Source organism: Lissotriton helveticus, chromosome 7 (assembly GCF_964261635.1).
Source record: "Lissotriton helveticus chromosome 7, aLisHel1.1, whole genome shotgun sequence".
Lineage (NCBI taxonomy): Eukaryota > Metazoa > Chordata > Amphibia > Caudata > Salamandridae > Lissotriton > Lissotriton helveticus.
Genome location: NC_136068.1, coordinates 1,156,776,980 through 1,156,804,008, shown reverse-complemented (window position 1 = coordinate 1,156,804,008; position 27,029 = coordinate 1,156,776,980). Strand labels below are relative to the sequence as shown.

General features: G+C 44.8%; 1 protein-coding gene across 1 annotated transcript in view; it reads right to left on the bottom strand.

Moving 5' to 3' along the window:
- Window positions 1-27,029, bottom strand: part of FAM20A (FAM20A golgi associated secretory pathway pseudokinase) — a 373,784-nt gene that overhangs the window by 64,905 nt on the left and 281,850 nt on the right. The window contains exons 5-8 of the mRNA XM_078654289.1: window positions 25,944-26,036; window positions 22,131-22,246; window positions 17,830-18,010; window positions 8,607-8,716 (exon numbers count right to left, since the gene is read on the bottom strand). Of these exons, the coding sequence (XP_078510415.1) occupies window positions 8,607-8,716; window positions 17,830-18,010; window positions 22,131-22,246; window positions 25,944-26,036 (500 nt within the window). The remainder of the gene's footprint in view (window positions 1-8,606; window positions 8,717-17,829; window positions 18,011-22,130; window positions 22,247-25,943; window positions 26,037-27,029) is intronic.

Sequence of the window (27,029 nt, the reverse complement as noted above, 5' to 3'; positions counted from 1 at the left end):
TATAACATTTTTAAAAATAGGTTGTTGGTCCTTCAATAACGCGCGCTCACAGGCAAAGGCACACGCGAGCTCAGAATGCACTTTCTGTAATATTATTAGCAATCAATAACATACACTGTAAATGAAAAGGCGCAAGAGAGCGCTAAGGTCCCCCGGCTTCCGCCTCAAGGGTGAGTTTCAAACAAATACCACAGCGGAGGTAGAAAAGAGCCTTAAATAACCTGGGAGGGCGGGAGGGACGGTAATCTGACCCGTCGACCTTCCCTACCCAAGATGGCGGCTCCGGTGGGTGGGGTGAGTGACCAGCGTCTCACACGATCGGCGCTATGTGAGGCCGGTCGTGACGCTACTTAGGGCGAAGCAGTCTCGCACCAGATGGGGAACAAGCGTTATTTTAAAACAGCGAGTTAAAATATATGCCTATTAATGTGTTCTTTTCTTTCACAGCTTCCAATTCCCTGCCGTTCCCTTCCCTATTCCCTATCCCTCGCTTGACCACTTCACTACTCTATGTATATGTCTATAGTCAGAGAGTTGGAGATGTCAGGAGGTGGACCATTTTGAGCATCATTTCCGGTTCAGATGTGTTCACATTCGCTGGATGCTGACAACGAGGACAGACATGTATTTAGCTTTGGGATATTAGGGAGGTCGTGGGAGGAATAGAAGTGGGTGGCTGCTCTATGTACTGCGGCGGGAATCAAAAGGCTAGCTGTCAGTAAGTTGTTAGGGAGGGTAATATTGGGGAAAAGAGTATTAAAGGAAGCGAGGCCAGACGGGGTGGGGGACAAGTGGTAGTGTGAGTGGGGGGTAAAAGGGAAGGGGAAAGTGGAAAAGGACACAACAACAGGCCAGAAGTGCAGAGGAGTGTGTGAGGGTACTATGGTGGGGGAACGGGGGTGCAGAAGGGGGAAATGTTGGTATAGATAGAGAAAGAGAAAAAGCAAGAGGAGTCAAAACAGTAGGCGGGCAGATGTGGGGGAGGGACGGCTCAAAGGTCCATGAGATAGACATTGCTTTCATCTCAAGAGCAATGTCATGGGACTTGACTAATGCTTGGAGAAAACCTACACCAGCTAATGTTACAATTACTATGGGACTACCCAAGCAGGGAAACAGTGTAAGCCCAGATGAAGGGGCCGCTTCCAGCGCTATACGGTGCGGTGTTAGATTCATATGCCGACACTTTTAAAATCTAGCATTCCCATTAATAATAGCCAATGGTTCGTGATTCTTGGTTATTAATGTTTAACAGTCAAATTCCCAAAAAAGCCCACGTTTGCTCGCCCGCTAATAATTAATCGAGATTCGAGCCCCTTGTCAAAGCCTGGACTATGAGGCTATTGTTCGCACAGTGACGCATCCAGTGACACACAGGCGGAATCCCCCTCTTGGGGAGGAACAAAAGCCCTGGAACAAGCTATTGAATTGCTCTTTAATTCTTGAAATTACGTAAGTGCAGAGTCTAGCCGTCAGCATTGAAGCTGGAAACAACTCATTATTTTCCGAGTTGGAACTTGCTGCCAGTTATTTAGCATCTTTGAAGATTATTTTGCAGTTCTGACGTGTTTTCCATTTTGTTATCTATCTTGCTGACAAAGACTCTTTTGTCGAGTCGGTTTTACAAAGCAACAGTGTTGATTTTCTTAGTAACTGAGAATTTGTAAAGGAGAAACCACGTAAAGAACGTGCCCCCTTATTTCTATTGCACACACCCCAAGCTGTTGTACTTATGGACAGTTATGGGGAGTGTCATCACAGCATTGTCTGCTAGTGCTTGAAGAGATGCAACTATGGCTGAAGAGGTAAACCACAAACAACAGAATACATGTAGCAAGAAGTATTGGCAAAGCCAACAGGTCTGAGTTTAGTTTAGTAAAACATGCAGCCGGACAAGAGCCCATACAAACAGAAGTTAGTATCATGACCCTTTGAGCTAAACACGGGTAAACTTCAAAGGTGAGGGTTCTTTGGGAAACTGGGCATACCAAACCCTTCTTTTTTAGTCTGGCTTGACAGTACAGCTGTCTGCAAGATGTACTGTTATACGTTTTAAAATCTCATATCTAAGAGGCTTTGGCTCTACCTAGAGGTGAATTACTCTCTCATCTCATAGTGTTTGCATGTACCATTCTACCTTCCAAGAAGGGCTTCCATTGGGATGTGTCAATTACTATTTTGCATCTCTTTTACATCTAAAAGAGACTCGGGCTAATTATTGTATGACTAAAATCGAAGAAAGTCATAATCCTGCCAAAGAAATATTCGAGATTGTGCAGAATCTAAGGAAACCATGTGCCAGTGCTTCAGTGAAGGATGCTTCTGTTGAGAAATGTAATTTTGCGCTGCTCATTCACGAAGCAAAAAATAGACTTATACTCGAGTTTTTCTAAAACTACTGAACGGGTAAACAGAACTGCAGAGTGCAGACCCAATCAGAAGGGTGCCCTCCTAATTGTTTAAATTATTGTCCAGGAGAATTTGTCCCAGTAGACTTAGAGCGGCTTCAAACTATAATAGCCCAAAATAAAATCGGAATCTCCGGATGACCCAGCTAATCCAGACGTGTTATAAAGAGTAGTCTCTGTCAGCTTTCCTATATTCCTTAATCTGAACCTATCTATATCAGCTGAGGGAGTATCTGGAAAATGGAAGCATGCAACAGTGCTCCCCTTACTCAAAAGATGATCACTCAGGCCCTGATGAGCTCTCGTTTAGACTACTATAATGTGCTACACCTGGGATTGTCTATATATGCCAAGAAAAGTCTACAAATCATACAGAATGCAGCTACGAGACTTCTTTGCCATGTGCCACATAATCGATAACTCAGCAGGTAATGGCCTTACACTGGCTTCCCATTGATAAGCGGTTGCATTTTAAGGCCTTATGTGTAGTGCATCGTATCTTTTATGAAACTGGCACACAGAGTTTGTGTCCTCTTATTCAACCAGAGCGCCCAGTCAGGCCACTGAGATCAGCAGAGTTTCATCTAGCAGTAATCCCTCACTATATGAAGGTAGGACAAGGAGAACGGTCATTCCATTTGCTGGCGCCTACTGCATGGAGCAAACTCCCTGGTCATTTAAGGACCGTGTCTAATCAATTTAGCTTTAGCAAGCAGCTTTAGACCTGTTTTTCCCGCTGTAAACGTTGCTATATTCCACTGGCTCTGGTATGCACTGGGAAGCTCTGGCATAGGGCAGCCATGCACACTATAAATAAACATGACATCTGCAGGCTACACTCAATCATTGCGCTGTTTGTTACTTTTAATTATTTAACTCTTCTGTGTGCCTTCTATAAAAAAAGCAAACCCTTTCACTACTTTTTCTCCCAGCATTGGTAAACCCTTTAGGGCAAAAAAGTGATAAAAGTATTTATGAATGCAATGCATGTAAACAGCATTTGTGAATGTTATGTTACGATACATTATTTTGTAATTAAAATAACACAGGTCCCTAAGCAATAAATGTGAATGCAATACTCTTGGAAAAGTAATAATTCCCTGAAATTGTTCCAATGACTTTAAGGAAAATATTTAATTTCTGATAAAAAGCCACATTAAAGAATGTATGCCCCACCGGGGTATTTCCTGAACAAGTGTACCCAAAGTCTAGTGGGTCAGTGTGTGGGTCTCACACTCTGACTCGCTAGACTTTGTATAACTTTCTCCTTGGGTGCAAAAGTGCTCTATTCTTGAAATGAGTGACCTTGACGTTGCATATAATTGCTGGTCATATTTTGTTCTTTGCCTGTATGTTTTTTGTTTTGTCTGGTTTTAACACTTATTCTGGAATTAAACCCAGTGGGGGGTATATTCTTTAATGTGGCTTTTACTCATTAATAAAATATTTTCCTTATAGTCGTTAGAACAATTTCTGGATTTGTGGGAATTACTACTTTTCCAATAGTACTCTGTTCACATTTATTGCTTAGTGACCAGTGTTCCTTTAACTACAAATTTCCCTTGGTCCCCAATGATCCTTGGGTTCCTTTGTATTTAAAACTACATTATTTTGTAAAGCACATTCTCACCATGAGGTCACTTGGTACTAAATAGACAACACTATTTGGGGAGAAGAGTAAAAAAGCATATCGTAAGTACAAAGTTTGTAGTCGTTTCCTAAAGGTAAAATGATTAGACGCACCTGAAGATCTTCGGTAGTTTGTTCCAAAGAGTTTGACCACAGACAGGAATAGAGCCCCCTAATGCGTGCTTTGCAGTACCTTGGGGCTTGCAAAAGTAAACCTTCAGATCAATAAAGAGTCTAGATGGAGGATATTTTTTGATTTGTTACACAATAAAATCAGGTGAGGTACTGTTCACAGTTAATTATGCAGAGGGCCTTAGAGATTATGCGTTGCTGGACAGCGAGCCAGTGAAGCACCTTGTAAATCGAAATAGTGGCGCTAAACTTGGGAGCTCCAGCCACAAATCTAGCTACTTGTTTTTAGGTGGATTGTAGACAGTCTGGATGTGTTTATTTTTCCAGGGCTTGTTGTTTTACTGCACCTATTCATGGAGTTATTTTAGGGACCTCTCTATCAAGTCCCGTAATGATAATTATGCCCATGAAAGGGCTGGAAGGTAGACTTGTATTGTATGGATCATCAATGGCCGTGACATAGCTAACCCCATGCAGAGCGGCAACATTTTCTTCTACTTTCAAATATTTCCTGGAGGAAAGGCTTAAATGTTCATATTTTTCATGTTCTCTTTTTTCTATTGGTCTAGCTACAACCTCTAAAACTGTCTTTTTCATCATTTTCGCCTGTTCTGAAACTGCTTTCATCACTATTGTTCACAGGGTGGCTAACCCTCCATTGTTACATCACAAAGCGCTTTCTGCACGTGAAACCAACAGAAGACATATATGGAGCTGGGTTAGAGGGTCATTAAAAAAATGACGGGGTTTCATTCCATAATGCCCCACTCTAAATCAAGCTCTTTATAATATATACTCTAAGTGTATGAAGTGTGATCACAGTGCAGTAGTGCAGCTGAGCACAGTCCCACTGCGACCTCCTTGAGCCGGGGTATAACGCAGGACCGTGAGGCGCAGGGGGCTCCAGCTACTCAGGGGGGCGCCATTCAGTCCAAGGTCATTATTTGTGGTAAATGGGAGAATCATGGACCCCTTATCATATTCTGAAGGAGTGGGGGCATCATTTTGTGTTAGCCCACTGACCTGGAGGTATCTTTGACTTCTCACTATCACTAGCCTCAGAGAGTCGAGTGTACAAAGGGAGCAATTTGCTTTTTAAATCACTAATATATAGGATCCAGGTCACCAATTGAGACAGACATTATCCCCTACGTATGCTGTGCCAAACGCACCTCCTACTCCAAGACTTTTAGACAAGGCTGCTCAGCCTCCTACTGCCTTTGTTCCCTTACCTATAAAACATTAAGAGCGTTTAGAAGCATGCTCTATTCTGGCAGGGATTGCTATAAAAATAACCTTGAGCGGACTCTCAACACGGTGGGCATTTCACTGGGGTTGACAGACAGCACCACCCCACTTATAGATATGATCCAGTGGGTAAGGATTAGCCTTGGAACTACAAGGTTTAAAATTATGTCCCAGGTTATCACTTTACCAAAATGTGATTGCAGCAAACACTGCATTAAAAATCTAGGCAGGGCTCTCATCACAGTGTTCTTGCCATGGTAGGGCAGTTATTGGCCCTTGCCATCAGAACCATCTCCAACAAGGGAAAGTTAGAAACTGTGGAATTAGAAGACATGTTTTTTATTGCAAACAATGCTTTTCTTAACCTTCCAGGGGTTGTGGAAGTGAGACTGCACAAAATTTGACCAGTGATGGCAAAACAGGGTGGGACCTTAGACTCTCTTATTTGATGCAGAAGGGCTAGACAAAGGGCACAGAGAGGAAACTACAGAAAGTAAATGGGGCTCCGTTTCCGTTAACCTTGACCCCAGGGTTATTAAGTGCAGTGTCAGGAGCTAAGAAAGGATCAATCAGGATTAGTAGCTGCTAGATCTGGCTCCCTCCAATTGACATCAATGGTTCTCCCGATGGTGTTGTCTTTTCTGCCATGTGAGACCTTCAAAATAGGCTCAATGCAAACAATTAGCACCCAAGCTATATTTCCAAGAGAGGCTTACAGGGGAGTTTTCATTCATATATGATTATCATTTCATCATATTGTTTTCAACTAAATGGCTAACATAGACAGATAATAACCACCTGGACCAAACTTGACCCTAATTGATTCAATCCATAACAGGCTATATACGGCCACATGCATCATTGTAGGATTTTGCAATTTCTAAATTGCGAAAATTAAGGAATCGCAATTTAGGAATTGCAAAATCCTATGCATCAAGAAATCCTAAAAGTTTTTAGGATTTCTTAATTTTCGGAAATTGCGATTCCTTAATTGCGAATCGCAATTAAGGAATGGCATTATATTGATTCCTATGGGCCTAGAGGCCCATAGGAATCAATGCCTTTTTGCGAATTTCTTTTTTGCCAATGACATTTTGTTGATGCATTGCAAGGGTGCTGAGGGGGGTCCAAAGAACCCCCCCCCCTGCAGCCTTGAAATGTTTGTTTTAGTGCAAGTTTCACACACACATGTCCAAAGGACATGTGTGTGTGTGTGACATGACACTTTCCAAAATGCATTTTTGTGCTTTTTTAAAGAATTTCACAAATTACCACGAGGGTCAACCTCGTGTTAATTTGCACTTCCTATTTCAAAATTTGCATTGTTTTTACAAATTCATGCATTGCATTTAAGGAATCGCACAAATGCGATTCCTTAAATGCATTCGCATTTTTAGGAATTGCAAAAAAATGCGGATTTTCAAAAATTGTTTCATGAATCCCAAAAACTTATTTAGGAAGCGCAAACGGCCGAATTTACCAATTCACACCGTTTGCACTTCCTAAATAGGTTGATGCATGTGGCCGATAGTTTCCATTGCTGGATATACTCACACATTACGGTTACAATAAAGATGTGTGGAAATATTAAACTCCAGACGTACCACACAGTGGTCGAAAACGGAGTTCAAAGATTCCTGAATTCTCCAAGTTGTGTTTCCCTTTTTTGCAGACAGTAATGTTGATACAATTATCTGCTTAACAAGGGGTCCAGAAACATTTTCAGCTTGATTCAGACTTTGACAGACATGTTTTTATGCCATCAGGGCGATGGAGTAAAGTACCTTATCACCCTGATGGAGTCCACGCCTGCCAAATTTTGAGTTGTACGCCGGCCCAGTGGACATCATTAGCTCTGGCAAGAATTGATGTGACAGCGGCTCCTGTCAATGCATTGTAAATTTTGATTCGCGCCGCATAGCAAACTTACAATGTGTTTTTTTTATTTTCCAAAACAAACCAAAGTGAGATTTTGGTTTTGGTAAATTCTGAGATCAATTCCCTGCTCGCTATGGGAGTTTTCTCCCATGATGAGGGGGGTAGTTAGCGGTTTTCACTGCCCTTACCACCAGGTTTTACCTGGAGGTGACAGATATTTTAAACTGGTCATGCGTTTGCCCACTCTAAATTCGGTTCACAGACAAATGGACAAACCTCTGACGGCTCTTTCTCTGTCGGGCTATCAGAGGTTTATGTCGGCCGTGGAGATGGAGTAGTCTCCACCGTCGACATAACGAAGGTCCGCTTGATTCTAAATGAGGCAGGAGGGCCTTCAGTTTGGGGCTTTTTTCTAGGATAGCTGACACATTTTACTCAGTTTCCAGGTTTAGGCAAACAACGCTGCACACACTTGGATTCATATTATAATCTCAGAAGTTAAACATGTTCCTAAACCCGTCCTTAAAGAGTCCTGCACAAGTCACATTCTGAGCTGCAGGTCATCGCTTTCAGTAAGAATGTCAGGTAATGCTGGTCCCTCACACATGCCTCTGAACAGTGTTCACTGTGCCAGTGCTGGAACATTTTGCCAAGCCACTTGATGCATCAAGGCCCAGATATTTGTTTACACTCATCTGATTGATGAGCTACATTGAGCAAATAGTGGACATTTTTTCAATCCTGCACATGGTAAGACACATCAAATGCACTGCAATCTCGCAAAAATTAGGATAGGTGGTCACCGCAATTCTATGCCTAAATCTGATTTTTCCAACTCCTCCTCTCACAATTTTTATGAAAATAGTGGAGAGAATGGTGATAGTTGTTGACTATTCGCTACACTTGCGCGAAAATAGAAATACGTTTGTAAAATTTGAAAAATTCCCGAATGATGTAGTTCTTCAAATTAGCGGAATTTCTCACAATTTTGTAAGTTGCATTTTTGTGTATTTTTTGCCTACAGGGACTGTTTTGCATGGAAAATGTGTTGCTTGGAAAAACGTTCTGCTCACACCTGTCGGTATATCACAAGTCTTGTAGTTAAGTGAGGTACTTACTCGTGTTAAAAAAAAATGTCACACGATACTGGCAAACCACATTTCATTCTGAAAGTGTAAATGTGTCACATTTAAAAGTAATTTAACAACATTTCACAGAAAACGTTATTCAGTTTTGTACAACTCTAGCAATAATCACATTAGTTTAATTAATTCAAAGATTCTATATTAAATATCACGCACTTAGTCATACCTATCAAAAAGTCAAAGATAGCCATGTCAATGATGTTCAGTAACCTGTTGCTGCTGTTGAATGGATAGATCAGCTTCATTGTGTTGCAGTAAAGAGGATTGACTTCCCATCTGCAAAAGAGAGGAAGTGATTGCTAAAATGTATTATTCTGTATGCAGATAATACAATGTCTGAGGATTTCCTGAATTATATTCAGTATGCTCTTGTTATTCTCCACACAACAGGCAGTTCTTAGAAGTTAGTCATATGGCACAGGGGCTTACAGAGGCCTTCCATGCCAATGATTCATTTAGTCATTACTTGAACACTGTTCACCACTGATTGTTTGGAAGAGTAAAAACATGAGAGTAAACACACAACTAAGTCATTGTCTAGCCAGTGCTAATCTTTAGGAAAAATGTAGGTCTTTACTTTCAAAACAGAATTGTAAGGCAGTTGAAAGAGAGAAGATGATGCACACAAATGACAAGATTGCTCTAACACATTCTAGGACCAAGATGACCCCAAAGAAATATTTAATGCTTAGACACAAAAACTCCACGAGAGTCTAAAGGCAATGTTAACCAATGGCCGTGCATTTGAGAGATTCAAAAACATTTGGATTGTCTCTGCTGAGAATGAGGTGGCAACAATGGTTGGCTTCTAGGGTGCAAATATCCAGGACCTGTCCATCGGAACTGGACAGTAGAGAACAAGATTATCCACTAACTATGGACCCAAGTTTGTTTGTTTCCACCATAACTCCATAATAACTTGAGAACCATACCACGTATAGAGAACGTGAGGGTTCAGACAGCTAAGAGTTCGCCTCTACTAAGCAGAAAGCCACCCAAAGCGGGAGGCGGAGCTGACAAACAACTAAGATGCTGTCCTGTGATTACTAGTGCTTCTTAATCCCTGCATAAACCCTGAAACTTGTAGTAGGTGATATTTATTGCACCCCATAAATACCGTGCCCCAGGGTATTGTTATTTATTTGGTGCAATAATAAGCACCTGGATTCAACAAACTTGGAATCAGGGCCTAAGTGGAGGAGAGGACCGCTGTGCCATAAGACCTTTATCCGTGCGGAAGTGAGCCCCACACAGTGCCTGTGCTCCGCTGGGGTCCCGTCTACATTGTGCAGCCTGGATCTACCACTAACGCAGAAATGCCCCCTGCAAGGTTTTACTCTCTAGCCTGCACCCAAACTTCAGACGTTGTGAGTCACAAGATGGATTGCGACCTTAGAGGTAAGCCAAATGGGTTGCTCTCTCAGCTGCTGTATGACTGACCCTTTTTGGATGACTGTTGTCTGTAATAATTCCTTTCTGGGACCCGATATTAATGTACTTCTCTCACTGACTTGCTATTAATAAGCTGTTTTTAAAAACAAACTCTCACACTGGGAGTTTGTTTTTGAAAAACAAAAAGATGTCAATACTTTGGTTAAGAACTGTCAAAAAAGTCAGCAGCGTACACCAAAGTTTTAGTACATTAAATGGAAATTCTGCGGTGGTGGTTTCTTTCAATACACAGAGAAGGCACAGTGCTAGTGGACATTTGCAAATTTGGCATGCGGAGTACCCTCGGGATGGCAGCGGTAATGTACTGATGTACATTACTCAGCCCCTCCAAACATTAATCACGTCCATAGTTAGGTCAAGCCTATAGCGGCAGTGCGCACGCGCTGCTCGCTTTGTGAGGCATGCAGTATTCAGAATGGAGTGGAAGCTCTGCTCACTCCCCGCCCATCTTCTTCATTGGCTTAGTTCCTAAATGCTGCTTTCCGATTGGTTTTAGGTTTGTTAGTCCCTCCTTATGACAGGCATGCCGTCATTTGTATCCCTCCATGGCTACGGCCCCTTTACTTCGAGTGTTGCACAGTATGTTTTATTTATACTGTGAGCACTATTATTTTCCTGTTGCAGCCTCTCTCCCATTGGCCGTATTCTACATCCTCCTGCCCCCTTCCCGTTGTCCATGATTCCGTTGTCCGCGTTATCTTTGTTCCAGCCCCCCCTCCCTCTGTCCGTTGTCTTGCAGCGGCTATGGACGCGCGTGCTTGTTGACCGTGAAGCCTCTGTGGCGGCGGCTGGATGATGTGGTGGCCTGGGAGGTGCTGCAGGAGGTCTAGGAGGGCCAGCTGCTCTCCGTGGCAGAGGCACCAAGATCTAGTCTGTCTTGGACATGTATGTACCTCTCCTTCATCGAGGTGGAGAGCGACGTGAGTGACTCTTTACTCCGGGGAGTGGGGGAGGTTTAAGGGGTCACAGGGGAGGTGCCCCCTCCCCTTTATTATGTTCCAGGGGTTGAAGCCTGTGACAAACAGTAACATCTCTGTGTTTCTTCCTGTGTATTTCTCTCTCCCCCTGTATGAAGAGCCACAGACCTTCCACTCCAAGGTGCGTCCCTGGCCGTCAAGGCTTTCTTAATTTTGGGGTTTGTCATGGCCGCGTTTTGGTTAATCCTGAGCAATTGGTGGATGTCTGAAGGGTCAAGGGATGCACATGATCTCGTTAAGACATTGGCAAATGAATTTGTCTAGTGAGGATTATTGAATAAGAGGTGGTCTATAAGCGTGGGTTTTGTATTATATTCATGTTGTTGTGGATGTGCATCACTGGGCCATCCTAGCATGCTGTGATGCCCTGAAAGCTGATAGAAGATTGTTACTACCGTGTGGTAAATACATGGTGCTTGTGGGCATCCTAATCCAGTTAGCGTCGCTAAGGGGTCTAGTTCATCGTCAGTAAACCATGCTGCACAGACCGCGTTATATGTGAAGGTCCATAAATGGATTCCAGTTGTCAGAAGTGAAAGCAGTTCCGCTGAGAGCGTTGCACATCATTCCATCGTACTTGGGAACTTTGAGCACTGGGAGGGGAATGGATGGACGTTGAGGGATAATGAACAGAGGCGCTTGTTGAGATGGATGCTGTTATTTCCATTGTTTACATGTAATGTCATGTAAGTGAAAAGCATTTAAATGCACACAAAGGGGGCACTGATGAGGAATCAAGTGAGGGTTGATCTGCAGTTTCTCAAACCTTTTATTAAGGGGAACATCCTTTTCAACGCAACTTTTACCACGCAGTGCTGTTACAACGCAGGCTTTACCACAAAAATCATTACAACGCATTGCACTGGGGGGCGCTCTAGGATAAGTAATAGTTTAATTTACTATCCAACACCTTCCCTACTATCCACGGGGACTGGAGTTGGAATAGTAAATTAAACTATTCACTATCCAGCACCCCCCAAAGCAATGCGTTGTAATGGCTTGCGTGGTAAAACTTGCGTTGTAACAGCATGCGTGGTAAAAGCATGCGTTGTAACAACGTACATCCTTTTATTGACATTGTTGTAACCTCTTATCTTGAGCTGCATTTTCGAATTGCTCAGTCTGGTTGCCACCCTTGATTTTGCTAAGATGCTGACTTAGGTTCGAGAAACCCTCAAACTTCAACTGATAAGGAGATGACTTGAAATAACAATCACAAAAAAACACAACTGTAGAGGTGTGATTTGGGAAGGCTGCAGTGATTGGGCAGCATGCAGAAAACAGAACAGTGACCCATTCACTTGTTGTATTTTTACTAGGCTTAATTCGAAGGACAGGTTGGGCTCTGCATCTTTGCTGTCTCGGACGATATGTTATTGTCACCTGGAAAGTATTCGAGAAGCGCACTGCCAGGCAATTAAGGGCAAGGTGGGCATGCGTGGTTTCTGCTCTGCCACTAGGGCTCGAATCGCGGTATATCTGGTTCTGATCAAATGGGCACTTGCGGTCTTGTAAAGTAGGTAATGAAAAACATGTGCTACTCAACAGTGCTTATTTCATCAAATGGATGAAAATGTTAAGACAGCCCTTTTGAAATTATGAAATGTTGAGTAAGTCCTATGAAAATATCTAAACCTCCGAACTCCAGGTATCAAACACATCTCAGAAAGCAGAAACCCACGGAGCTATGTTAGCAGTCGTCTGGAGAGACCTTTGTATCTGGGACTACGACGAAACGTAAAATGGGGCAGCAAACAAGGACCCCTGAACCGCAGCCTCTGCCTGGTTCCTGGCAGTACCCTCATTTTGTTGGTACAATTGTACTGTATTAGTAAGGGCCTACCCATTCCGCTCGAAACCTGCCTTACTTTAAATTGCCTCTAGATTATACCATCTGATGCATGACTCATCTGGAATTTGACCCTAGCACTTAAGCAATACATTTGTGAATGTGCGTATGTATATTATTATTATTATTATTAAAAGCATTTGTAACGCGCTCTATCACCATAGGTTTCTTGGCGCTGAATAGACAAATGAGGGGACCGGAAGCAGGGAGTTAGTCAAAGGCCGCTTGAAAGAGCCAAGGGACAGATTTACAAGCCCCTTGAGCCTCTTTTACGCCGCCGTTGCGTCACTTTTGTGACGCAGTGGCGGCGCAAAAGATGCGCTATGGTGTGGGGTATTTACAACGTGACGCATCTCCCAGATGCGTCACGTTGTAAAGCCCTGCGCCAGAAGGAGGCGTTCCATCGCAGGGGGAGGCGTTCCGGCACAGGAACGCCTCCCAAAAGTGGCTGAGTGAAATCTATAAGATTTCACTCAGTCACTTTCAGGCCAATGCTGCATCAAAAGCCTGCGCCTGCTTGAAGCAGGCGTAGGTCTTGATGCAGCATTGGTCAGATAGGGCACCCCCGAGCCTTGCTGGAGCTGCGTCGCGCTTGCGACGCAACTCCAGCAATGCGCCACCTTTACGGCACAGATGCGTCACGCATCTGTGCCGTTTTTGCCCCATGTTGCACCGCATTGTAAATGCGGCGCACCATGGGTGGCGGAGCTGTGGCGCACTGTGGCGCACATTAACAGGCGCATCCCATGGGATGCGCCAGTTAACATAAATCTGCCCCCAAGTTTTTAGAAGTCGGCGAAAGCAGTCAAGCTTTGAGCAGAGGCGAAGGGGTAGAGGAAGAGAATTCCAGGTGGAGGGAGCCAGAAAGGAAAAACTCAGACCACCATGTTTTTTCCTCTTAAATCTGGGCACCACAAGGAAGTTTGAAGAGGCTGAGCGGAGAGCTCTCGTGGGAATGTGACGAGTCAGGGCCGCGGAGATGAAAGCAGGCGCTGCATCAGATAGAGCCTTAAAGGTGGTACATGCCAACTTAAAGGTGCAGCGTTTGGATACCGGAAGCCAGTGCAGGCTGCGAAGGAGGGGAGTGACATGTTGGTGCTTAGGCTGGTGGAAAATCAGGCGGGCGGCCTGATTCTGCACCAGCTGCAGCCGCTGCAGGTGGCAAGCTGGAATCCCAGCATAGAGAATATTAGCGTAATCAAGCCTGGAGGTGATGAACGCAATGACCACTTGGGTCAAGGCTTCCTTACTGAAATACCTGCTGATCTTGCGGATCCGCCTGAGGTGAAAAAAACAGGCAGAAGTGACCGCGTTGATCTGGGGCCGCATTGACAGGTCCTCAGAAATAATCACCCCCAGGCTTTTGACGGAGCTGACAGGAGAGGGTGCTAGCCCCAAGGAAGATGGCCAGAACGTGGAGTTCCAGGGATGGTTGGGGCCTCCTACCAGGACGAGCTCAGTTTTTGCGGGGTTCAGCTTTAGGTGGCTGCAGTGCATCCACTCCGCGATGGTCATCATGGTGGTCTGAAAGTTAGTGCGGGAGGAAGGGAGGGAATCTATGGAAAAAATTAACTGAAGGTCATCAGCGTAATTAAATATAGTGACCGGGGAGTGACGAAGAGAAGCTAATAAGGGTTGGAGGTACAAATTAAAAAGGAGGGGAGAAAGTGCTGAGCCCTGAGGGACTCCACAAGGAAGGGGAGTGTAAGAGGCAGAGAAGGGGGATAAGTGAACGGACTGAGATCGTTGATAAAGAAATGATCTGAGCCAATCAAGGGCCACTCCCTGAATACCGGCATTGTGGACACGGTCGATCAAAAGAGTGTGATCGACCGTGTCAAAAGCTGCCGAAAGGTCCAATAGGACAAGGGCTTGGGGGGTGTTATTATCCGCACCTTTCCTGAGGGTGTCCATAACAGCAACAATGACCGCCTCGGTGGAGTGGAGGGGTCTAAATCCTGCTTGTTGGGGGTCCAAGAAGGAGGATTGCTCTATGAAGGAGCTCAAGTGACGGGTGACAAAGGTCTCCAGGATCTTTCCTAAATAAGGGAGGAGAGAGATAGGTCTATAGTTGCTGAGTATAGAGGGGTCTGCGGTAGATTTCTTTAATATCGGTAAGACTGCCGCTTGCTTAAAAGAAGAAGGGACCTTCCCGATGGCAAGGGAGTTGTTGAGTAGTGCCAAAGGGGGTCCTGGACAGGCAAGAAAAGCTTCTTTTAGGACCTGCGGGGGGCAGCAGTCATTGGGGGAACCTGAACTGACTTTATGAAGAAGGCTGGTGAACTCTTCTAAGGATATCGGAGGGAACTCTGTAAGAATATTAGTATTTGTGGAGGGGAGGAATGGAGGAGTGGAGGACGACGGAGATGGAATATTATTTTTTATTGTGATTATTTTATCTGTAAAATAAGAATTAAGTGAGTCGCAGAGGAATTGAGTCGGCTGTGGTTGAAGGGTGACTCTGTCTGGCATGGAGAGCTCATTTACGATAGAGAAAATATCCTTGGTTTTATTAGTAGAGTTCAGAATTTTTTGGGAAAAGTATGCCGTCTTGGCCTCCAGGATTAAACGTTTGTAGGATTTCAGAGCCTCGATGTAGGCTAGTTTGAGTAAAGGGTCGTAGTGGCTACGCCAACGGCGTTCCGATTGTCGCAGTGCGAGTTTTTCAGCTTTGAGTTGGTCCGTGAACCAACGTTGAGCGTCATGAGGACGCTTGGTTTTAATTTTCTTTAGGGGAGCAACTTCATCGCTTGCCTGTTGCAGCCAAACATCAAGAGACTCAGCTTGAAGCTCTAGTGAGGTCGACGGCAGGGGTGTGGTAGCAATCAGTGAATCCAGGAAGTCCGGCAAGTTGGCCCTTTTCCAGTTGCGAGCCATGAAATTGGAGGAGCGGGGAGGGGGCCCGGGAATGTGCAAATGTAAGTGAAAAGAAATGAAGTGGTGATCAGACCAGGAGCAAGGGAAAACCAAGGGAGGTGATATGTCAATATTAGAAGTCCAAACTTGGTCAAGAGTATGACCTTTCAGGTGGGTAGGGACGTGGATGTGTTGGGTAAGATTCATGCCTGTAAGCACGTCTGTGAATTCCGCAAACAGATGATTTTCATGGACATCGGCTGGCCAGTAATTAAAATCACCAATTACCACAATATTGGCGTGGTTGATTGCTAAGTGAGCAATTGCGTCACTAAAGAGCTGAGGGAAGAAGGGCATAGGGTCCGGGGGTCGATAAACAAGGACACAAACGAAGGAAGATTTGGGGGATGAAAATTTTAGTGCCAATAGTTCAGTTTTGAGGATGGAATTTACTGAAATTTCTGAAAAGACATGTTCAGAGCGGATAATGGCCGCCACACCGCCCCCAGACCTCCCTGCAGGCCGGTTGCTATGCATGATGTAGTATCCGGAAGGGATAGCGGCGAGAATGTCAGGGGCGGAGTCTTCAGTAATCCAAGTCTCTGTTAAAAGAAGAATGTCGATAGAGCTATCGATCAATAGTTGAAACACCTCAAGCTGATGGCGAATGAGGGAGCGCGTGTTAAGATAAAAAATTGACAAGGAAGTGGAAATTTGTGGGACAGAAGGGGTTAGATCGTGCAAAGAGGCCAACGCTGAGAAGGCGGACGGAATAAGAATGCCACATGTCAGGGCCGCCTTAACAGCATGAGTGGGGATGGGTCCTGATATATTAAGGCTCAAGAGGTCAGAAGAGGAGTAGGAATAAAAATGGGCATTATGACAGGGCCCTGGGCCTGGTCGGCCGCGGACGGGCGCAGACGGGCTTGACTTGTGCGCGACTTCGGCGCGAAGTCGGCGCTCCCGCTGCGCTCGTCCGCTGCGCTGCCTCCATATTGACATTATATAGAGGGGAGAGGGAGTACTAGAACGCTAACCTGCAAAGGTTCGTGCAGGGCGGAAGTGGTGCCACGAGGCAAGAAGTGCCGCTCCTCGAGCTGACCCTCCGCACAAACGGCACGAAAGCCGGGGCGGAACGGGGTCACGAGGGCAAGTAGTGCAGGTAGGAACAAACAATAAAAAAATACAATTTTAAAAAGATTTCTAAGTGTGCTAGTAAAATCAGCAATATAATTTTAAAATATTTAAGTGCGTGCTCTTGGATCAGCACTCACACACAGTGTTACATTTAAGCTACAATAACACACATTAGCACAGTTTCCCTAAATAACTATGCATATATTACTCAGTGAGGACCACGTTTACATAGGAAAAGCATCTGTTGTTTGCTTATTAGTTTGGCTCCGCTTGATGAGTCTTCACAAAACTTTCCCCCAAAAAATGTTTTTCCACCTCATCTCCTTCCTGAAAAGTTTCAGGGTGCTCTGATGGGGTAAAACGGGGTTGGCGTGCACTGAAAGTCTGTGGTATATCTATGTGACAGAGGACATTTGTGTTCCTTTGACTTTTCCATGGCTATCTCTAGTGCAGTGAGCACTACCCAATACCTCTAACTCTCACAAATGTGAGACCAATTTGCATTGCAAATGCTTGTTTTTAATCTGTCATGGGGCTGCCTGGCAGTGTCCTGACATATTAAGTGAGTGTGTGTGATTGAGCACAGAGACTTTTTTCTTCTGCTTCACTCTTGAAAGAGGGATGAAGGGAGAAGGGCCTCCAGAAGCTGCCTCTGCAGGTTAAACCCCCAAAGCTAGTAGTAGTAGTAGTGTCTGAAGTTCAATGCACTCCATGGATAGAGGACTGCATCAAGGATTGAGAGGTTAATTGTAAATCAACCTAATAATACCAGAATAAACACCTTGATGAAACCTCATTCCAAAAACAGCACTTTGAAACACTTCTCGCTTGGATCACACCATAAATTTACAATCTTCTATCTAAGCACACCCACGGAGCATGATGCTCTGGTCTGCAAATGTACTGCGGAAGCTTAAGAGCTATATATAGATGCAACCAAACTAGAGGTGCATGCCAGGTGACCTCTGGATGGTTTGTGAGTGCGGAGAGTTCTGAGACAAATAGCCCTCTGATTAGCATCCTAGTTCACTTCTTAACAATATAGGCACATTTTTACCACTGGTGAGAACACCTGAGCATCCTCCTGGTCAACAGTAGACACCCCATCTCCTACTCACTCTTCTTTTCCGGAAAATGTGTAGGACCGGATCCATGGGTTGGGAACAGAGAGTCTCGGGGCAAGGCTGAGTGATGGCAGGAACGCCGAGAGTGACCCCTCCAACAAGTGGGGGCTGCCGCAGACCGCATACTCTGTTTTGCACATGTAGGGACATTTTGCGAAGAAACAGGTGTTGTTTGCTGTGAAAGATAAGCACAGTGAACAATATTTTACACTGTGTGGCTTACTGCTTGCATCAGATACAGAGCATGTCACCGAGTTGCTACTCATAGCGGCCCACCTGCGCAGAAACTTGAAAACAGCTATGACAAATCTACCACTAACAGCTGATGACGATGTCTGGTGAAATGCATCCCCTCACTTCAGACACTGTTTCTTTTCTTTATACAACCTCTTGTACTACAGGCATACTTTAGACTTTGAAAAAACCGTATTTATGAAATACCAATTATAGTTTCCCAATGAATATCTATCTGGTCAGGTTTAAAGTAAAACTGGAGTGAGTGCAGCATCCCTCACCCCCTTGTATAAGTACTCTTTACAGTGATTTGTGTGGCTGTTCTCAGCCTGACTCACCCAATCATTGAGATAGATTAAACGGGAAACTGACTTTACAACACGGGCAAAGCCACGCGTGCCGTTTCCCTGCAAGCTTAACAACGCATGCCTTAACCAGGCATATGCCTTAACCACACAAATGCCTTAACCACGCATATGCATGGTTAAGGCAGTATGTGGTCTAGATGCATGGAAGGGCGGGTACAGGAACAGGAAGGATCTGGAGAGGACGCGGTGAGATAAGTGGGGCTGGAACCTGATTTTGTGGGGGATAGTTTTTAAGGGTTGGGAGGTAGTTTTTAGGGCTTGCGGGGTTGGGGTAGTTTTTAGGGATCAGGGGGTCGGGTCGTTTTTAGGGTTTTGGGGGAGGGGTAATGTTTAAGGGCCAGGGGAGTCTGGGTAGTTTTTACGGCTCAGGGGGTCAGGGTAGTGTTTAAGGCTGGGGGGTTCAGGGTAGTGTTTAAGGCAGGGGGCGTCAGGGTAGTGTTTAAGGCTGAGGGGTTCAGGGTAGTGTTTAAGGCAGGGGGCGTCAGGGTAGTGTTTAGGGATCGGGGTCAGGGTAGTGTTTAAGGCTAAGGGGGTCGGGTAGTAGGTTCGGAAGGTCGGGTAGCGTTTAGGGCTCAGGGGCTCAGGTACTGTTTAGGGCTGGAGGTTCAGCGTAGTGTTTAAAGCTCGGCATAGTGTGGGGTAGTTTCTATGAGCTTAGGGGGTCAGGTAGTTTTTAGGGCTCAGGGGGGCCAGGTAGTGTTTAGGGCTCGAGGGGGGGATGCCAGGGTAGTGTTTAGGATCTGGGGGGGTCAGGGTAGTTTCTAGGGCTCAGGGGGGCATCAGGGCAGTGTTTAAGGCTCAAGCAGTCAGAGTAGTGTTTAGGGCTTGGGGGCAGTCGGGGTAGTTTTTAGGACTTGGGCGGGGTAGAGGTTAGGGCTCAAGAGAGGTCAGGTAGTGTTTAGGGCTTGGGGGTGTTGGGTAGTTTTTAGGGCTCGGGGGGGAGTTGGGGTGTGATCTTTGCCACACATCCCTTTATCAGTCATGCCTTTACCACAAAATTGCATAGTAAAGGCATTTATTTTAGAAAGTGTTATATATAACTCTTAAAGACCATCTTTTTACTTTGAAGGGTCAAGGTTGTCGATCGTGGGTGACACCATTTCGGAAGGCTTTAGGTTTTTGAGGAATGAAGCAATGTCTTCCAACGCCCTGGGCAAACTGACAGCTCGCGTCCAATATAAAGTGATGCGGCCTGCATTCATAATTCAGGGCAGAGCCTAGGACAGTGACAGCTGGTCTTTATGGGCATTTGTTCTCCATCCTGCTTATTTTCTACTCCTATTTTATGGTACTAATAGTGAATATTAGCCTGTTATTCATTATTTACTTATTAAAAAATGCAGACCCTTGGTCGGAGGGTCAAGCAGCAGTCTGAGACAGGGTGTGTATCTCTCTGATGGCCGGTACAAGCAAGTGGAATTACTTATGCCAGGTATAAAACAGATTGGCAATGGCTGGTGAACGCCCAGCCCTGACTTTAGGAGCCTGCCACAGCTCAGGGCCTCTTAATTTGTGATGAGTTGGAGCATCATCCTTTCAGAGACCCCCTTGCCCTTTACACTTAAGCCCTACTATGTCCAGGGCTATCCGACTGTCACCAAGTCCTTAATTTGAGCCGGTGGGTTCCACAGGCACTTTTTTCCTTATAAGACAAGAGAGGGGAAAACAAATAAACTGGAAAAGAGAAGAAGACGGAAAACCTGTGAGCCAGGGAGAACGCAGAAGCCTGCAAGAGTGAGATAAAGGGGCAGGGAGAGTCTGGCAGTGGATTAAAAAGGCATGAGGTGGATTCAAGACTACGCAGCCTTGGTATTCGGCGCAGGGACATTTAATAGCTCTGACCACAGTGCTTTGGGAAACGGGACCGAAAGCACTGCTATCACCTCACACAATCTTGCATCCCATCAGAGGGTGGGGACGGGGTGGGGAGCCTCACTGACCCCACACTACCATGTGACGAGATGCGGTGGAAAAGCAAGAAGCTGAAAACTGAAGTCTGTGCAGTGAATACTGTATTCACAGCGTTGGTGTCAGCTCTCAGGTTCCTGCTTCAGTGCCTGAGGCAGGAAGGCGCTGCAGTCTGGCCGAGGGTACATGTATCAGTTGCAGTGGTTAATCTGTACAATAAAAAGTGCTGGGGCTCTCCTCAGGAGGCAGCGCTAGCAGGAGAAATGTGCTGGGGCAAACTGCCTCCTGACTAGAGCCCAGACACTTATTATTCTGGAGAAAACTTGACCTAATGGTCACAGCTGCTGATTTCGGAGCTGGGGAACCAGGTTCCAATCTCGGTGTGGCTCAACATCCTGTGATTCTGTGGGAAATCACCTGCCTTCCAAATTAGTGTGTCCTTAACTGGTGCTATAGGCACCGGTGCGTATTAGGTGCCGGTGCTGAGCACCGGAAAGCGCCTTTTCAAATTAGGCACTAATTAGCAGCTGAGGAGTTTAAGCACACTGATGCAGGCAGCAGAAGTGAGGTAAGTGAGAACAAATCTGCTACATCTTGTGTGTGAGCCTGTAAATGAGACAATGTGTGTAAGCATGTGTATGTGTGATCACGTGTTTGTGTGTTTCTAAATATTTGTAAGTGAAAGTAAGAGTGAGTGACAGATTGAGTGGAAATAAGTGATTCACAGTGAGAGGGAGACTGTGAGGCTGAGTGAGAGAAACAGTGACATTGAGTGAGATTGAGAATGAGTGTGAGTGAATCGATGTAAGTGAGCATGCATGAGAGTGTGTTAAGCTTTCAAGTCTGCATCTGGCCCGGCATCTTGGAAGTAATTGGTAGCATATGGGGTACCAATGGCAAATTGCTGGAGTGAGGAAACTAGAGGCGGTTCTTGACATAGAAGGTAATAATGGTAAGATGCTAGTGCTCTCACATTGGAGGTAATTCTTGTCATAAGAGGAACGTGGAGCAAAATACTAGAGGTGATTATTGGGATATGGGCAACTATGAAAAATGAAGGCACTGGCATATTAGACATACTTATGGTGTAAAGGGAAAACCATTGCAAAAGCTGACAAGGGCATATTAGATGTAATTCTTGGCATAAGGGGCATCCATGTGAAAATACTAGTCCATTGGAGGTTTGTTTTGCAGTATGAGATTCACTGGCTAAATGCTGGAGCTGCCATACTGAATGTAAATGTTGACCTTAGGGAGCAAAGCATTTTTGACATATGCGTCACCAATGACTATAGGATGACATCAATTACAAACTTCTGTCACTGAGCTACTGTAATTCTTGACATTGGGAACACGGCACTCATTACATTTGGGGGCACACATTTCATATGGAATAGCAATGACTGAATCTGGTCCTGGCACAGTCGGGGTAATCAGTGAAATATTGGAGGTACACACTGCACATTTTGAAACAATATGTGGGCAGCTCGTGGGGAGCATCAGACTTAATAGACTTGGCACACTGTGTAAGTACTTCAAAAATTAATTGGGCATTATAGCAAATGTCTTTGGACATCGTGCTTTAAAAAACACTATTCGACCCAATTTGTTGTTTTGCTTTTTTAAACCAGATTCACAGCATTCACAGTATGCTTTGTCCCCCTCTCAGGTGCTCAAATCTTGCTTGTAATTATAACAGTATGTATTTGGGGGGAGAGAGAGTGCGTCTATTTCTTTCAGTCAGAAACCTGTATCTATTTACCTAGATTGGTACTTGCACATTACCTGGTGAGATGAAGAATACGCTCTGTAAGACTTCGTTCCGGGCAACCTCCAGGACCTCACTGGAGATATTGATGAACCTTCCAGCGACTGGGGGGACCCGCCGAAAGTCCAAAATCCTATGAAGAGGAACAAACAGTATTGGTAACGTTTAGGTTAGTAGGACAGGACCTTGCTGGAACCTATCTAGAGACCTAAGCCGTGCCTAATTTGTTCCAGTGTTTGTCGGTGCTTGGCACCAGCACTTATATACCAACATCGGCACATATTTATGGCAGTCTACCACATGGTGGCACTATAAGTCTATTTTTTTTTAAGCACTCACATGAGCAAAGTGTTTACCAATTCAATGTACGATTAAAAAATGCCAGGGTGCAGAGACCATTCTTGCAACTTTGGATCACCTAGTACAGACCAAAACTGTAACATTTAAAGGACTGTAATAATAAGTAGGTGTCATTGGTACTGGGATTTGGTAGAGTTGACAGGTGGCACAAGCAGCAGTGGCCTCCTAAGAAATATCTTGCGCCCTGGCACTTGTGTTTTTTTTACATAGATGAAGCACTGGACCTAAGACATATAAACCAAATGGATGTGCCTGGTGAAAGCGCCACGAGTCATTGCAAGGCTTTAATTGACTTAAACCACATCCCTTATATGTATTACAGACTAATATAGTTACAGGCTAGTTAAAGTTAGGGAATGACATGTCTGTGGGCTAGGCAGTATCATAAACGAGCAGATCATTGCAGCTGGTTTAGCTGTACCATACCTGCTGAAGGTCTCTATAAACATCTGTGTATTATATACATCAAGGTCCTGTGAAAGGCTAGTAGAGTCCCATCTCTATATGGCCTTCGGAAAGAACACATAACTTTGTAGGCAATGCTGCCAAAATGGCAGTCTGCTCAGAAAGTGCGAGTGCAACCAACAATATCTCCTTTTACAAAACTTAGATTAGGACCCTTTAACGCCTACCACTCCACACCTTGGGCTGCAACCCAACCGAACTACGAGTTCGTAGCCCCTCTCCTAGGTTATCACACAGGAGACCACCCTGCTAACTTTGGCAACTGATAAGTATGCTACAACAGGGAGACCTGTGTGGGACAAAATCCCCCATCAGTCAAGAGGTATTCAACACAATAGCTAGAGATGACACAAAGCAATGCAAAGTCTTGTAAGGGTATTTGCCATACAGAGCAAAAAGTGTTTTACAATAGAATAGTGACATATTCTCAGTGCAAAAAACCCTTTGCACTGCTTTGCATTACTTTGGGTCTGGGAGGAGGGGACGTTGCTGGGGCATCGACGGGGGATATCAGTGCATAGACCAATAGGATTTGAGGCAATGCCCAATCTGCTACCCAGAATGGACTTTGCATCAGAAACTAACACCTCGTTGAAGCCGGACTCAAGGAGAAACGTGTTTACTTCTAAAAAAAGAAAAACACATTGCATGTATGCTGCAGTGCACAGCACACATCCACATGTCGGATCCTTTTGAGTTTCTCTAGGCATTGGAATTTGTATCCGAATAGTATGCTCCAGTACAAATCCAACATTAGACAGCGCATTCTCATCTCTGCACTGGGGTGTGAGGCTGGGTGTCGCACAAGGCACTGTTTGTGGGCCAGCACAGATGATGACAGCAGCAACAGGCAATCTCACCAGACATGACTGCTCTGTGTTTTCATCCATGCACTACACAGCACCGCAGATTGGATTGTTCTGCTGTATTGCATGAACAGTTAGTAAAGCCGGCAACAGGTGTCTAGATCCATTGGCAAGATACAGAGAGGATAGTGAGTGCACTTAAATGTGTCCACCAGTGTACCAAAGGCTGCAGAGAGGTGGTCCTGGATTTAGTTTTCTAGCAATGCTTTAACTACATATGGGAAAGGATTGTGACACCTAATGATAGGAAAGTGGACGATTCTAGGAAGAATATAAAATCGCAGGGAAAGTGCCTTGGGAACTGAAGCTGTGCTCGCTCTAGTTGCAAAAATATTAAGAATGCTGGACATAAAGGGGAATAATCATGGGAGGAAATAACTTCAACACCAAGAGGGCACATACGCTTTGTAGAAATAATAACCCCTTTTTTTAGGTCTCGCCTAGGCAGCGCGCATGCGCTCCTTTAGGAGGGCCTTTAGCCATCGGTCTGCTCCTTTTGAAGCACACTCGTGCTTGTGCTGACATCCACCTGTGGGAGCGAGCAGTGGCACACGTGCTAATTGAAAACATATGACTCTCGCACCGCCACTGCTCACTCCCGCAAGGCGGAGGCCAGCACAAGCACGAGTGTGCTTCAAAACAGCTGCTGCTTGTTCTTTACACCATTTCCTCGCCACTTATGGGTGCACTGCGCTGCTTCCAGAGCCAGTTCTCGTAATCTCTCTGTGCCTTACCCCCTACACCTCCGCTTACGGCTTCGGAAGCATCTGTTCTTAATTGTTCAACATTTTCTGTGCACCTTTATTCATTTATAAAATGCGCCACTTGAAATTTAAATTTAAGGAGCACAGCTGAGTACTGCTAAATTGGACAGAATTTGTGTTGCGTTTTGACTGTTGAAGGTATCGTAGCATTTACATGAGCACAGATTACATTGCCTAAATTCACATTCCTTTTTGGGGAGGGAGATAACGTGTTCCCTTAATCACGCTCTCTGTGTTACTTTGAAGCACCATATGCTTCTCAGCACTCCACTTTACTGTTTGCCTTCTGGTTTTTTTTTACCGGGCCAGTGGCTTCCTGCTGCTGGAGCCTGGGCACGGGTGCTATGTGCATTGTTGCGAGTGGGACAACAAGTTGCAACTCAAAGATCTACCTGCTGCTGCAACTGCTCTGCACTCAACACATAGGGATTGGAGCTGGGCTGCTGCCTCCACAGCTATCAGAAAGTGCAGGACACCCTGACCTCCATGGGACCCCAGCAACCCCAGTTTGCTTCCCCCCTTCCTTGCTTTCAGGTATTCAAGATTAACATGTTTATAGCAACATTTATTTTCGCACTAATTTATATGGTGCAATCTCAACCCGACCTAATGGTATCGGAGCGCTTTACACGCGTGCCAATTACATTACCTACGTTTACCTGATTTGCCAAGAGTATATTGCATGTTTTTGCAGTGGCCTCCCTTCCATGCTTTCCTTCGTCAAGCTCTTTGTGTTACTTTAAAGCACCATGTGCTTCTCTGACCCTCTCCACTCACCCTCAGTGGAAAAAAACTTAACTCTGCATTGCCTTTGATGTAACTTCAAAGACATTGGCTGTGGTTCTTTAGCGCTCTCATCATTTTAGAATCTGGATGCAATGACTGAAGAAGCAAAATACCAGTCGGGCGGCACACTATGCTAACTAAGCACAGATTTTTAGCTTAAGTACTTTTAAGCCACACCCTTAAGTTCATCAGCCACGCCCCTTTCAGAGACCCCCCCACTTAAAGCCCTGGCTACAAGGATAACACATTTTAAGCCCCTAAAAAGGCCCTACATTATAAATGACCGTATTGCAATTTTTGTAATCAGCACACAAATTATTTTAAAGAAATTACAACTCAGTTGTCTGTTTACAACAGCTGTTGAACTACTAATGGATTTTGTGCAAAGCTTCTCTGTTGTTGTGATCTTGCGCAAATCAAGTTATCGCTCTCTCTCAGCCTCAGTTCTCATATTTTCCCCAAATTTTGAATACTTATTAACCTCTTTCTCTGTAAATAGATCACATTTACGTTTTTCACACACAGATTATGAGAAACCAGAGTCCCAGCAGTGAACGCACAAAAGACAGGTGCAGATTTGATTGCATACCTGTCGAGGTGGAAGGCGGCTATCTCTGCATTGTGCCGTTGAAAGTCGATGAAGTAGAAGAAGTCCTCCGGGGTCTCGTCTTCTCGTTTCTGTCTGAAAGAAATTGTAATTTACCAACGTGCAGGAAAGCATGGGGGCTATGTCTGTGTGAGGGAGTTCTGTGAAAGGTGGAAAACAATAACAACAAACAAGTCGATCGATAGAGCGCAATGGTGCTCTTTCATTTGTAGGGGTGTATTATATAATCATGGGTAGTTCGCACCTACATTTAATCCTTTGTTGTGTTATCCTGTGAAAGTAGAATGTGTACTGTAATTAAATGAAACGTGATGTGTTAGAGACATTTTTCATATAAATGTGAAGAAATTAATAATGCAGTACATGCATGTCTAGCTGAAAACATTAACCTGTAGATTTGTGCTAACTGTTTGCATTTATTCACACATCTGATGTGCCCATGTAACCTGTTGATTTAGAAATGCTAAATGTAAGAGAGCATTTATATGTAAACTTATGAGCAGGGCCGGACTGGCCGTAACAGGCACCGGGCATTTCCCTGTGGGCCACAAGGGTGGGGGCCGATTTTTGGCCCTGGGGGGCCGTTTTTGTCACAGGGCCGTTTTTGGAGCATAGCTGCAATATCGGCCCCTGTAACAAAATCATCTGGAAAACAGCTCAGCTGCACCCCCACCCCCTTGAGCCAGCCGAGCATTTTGCCAGGGCCGGTTTTGGTTCCCAGTCTGGCCCTGCTCATGAGGCCTATGTATTATTTTCTTATGTTGGCCGATTTCTGTTGGCCTGAATTGTATTTTCCCTGGTGCTCTTTAGTCATAGAGGATGTTTGAATTCCATGTGGGTGTTAGATTTGTTCCTTTCTCACGTTTCTGTTACAGGTGGAAAAATCTGTCTGTGTTAGTTAGAATGACTCTTTTGTTTTAGGAGCTAGGCTTAAGGGAGGAAAGAATACAATTACCCAAGAAAGCACTGATAACATGGGACTGTGTTTTATTTACTGGAGAAGGCATGGAAATCAAGGTCATCGTACCAGGAGCTGGGAGTATCGAAACTAACTGGAAAATCATCTAT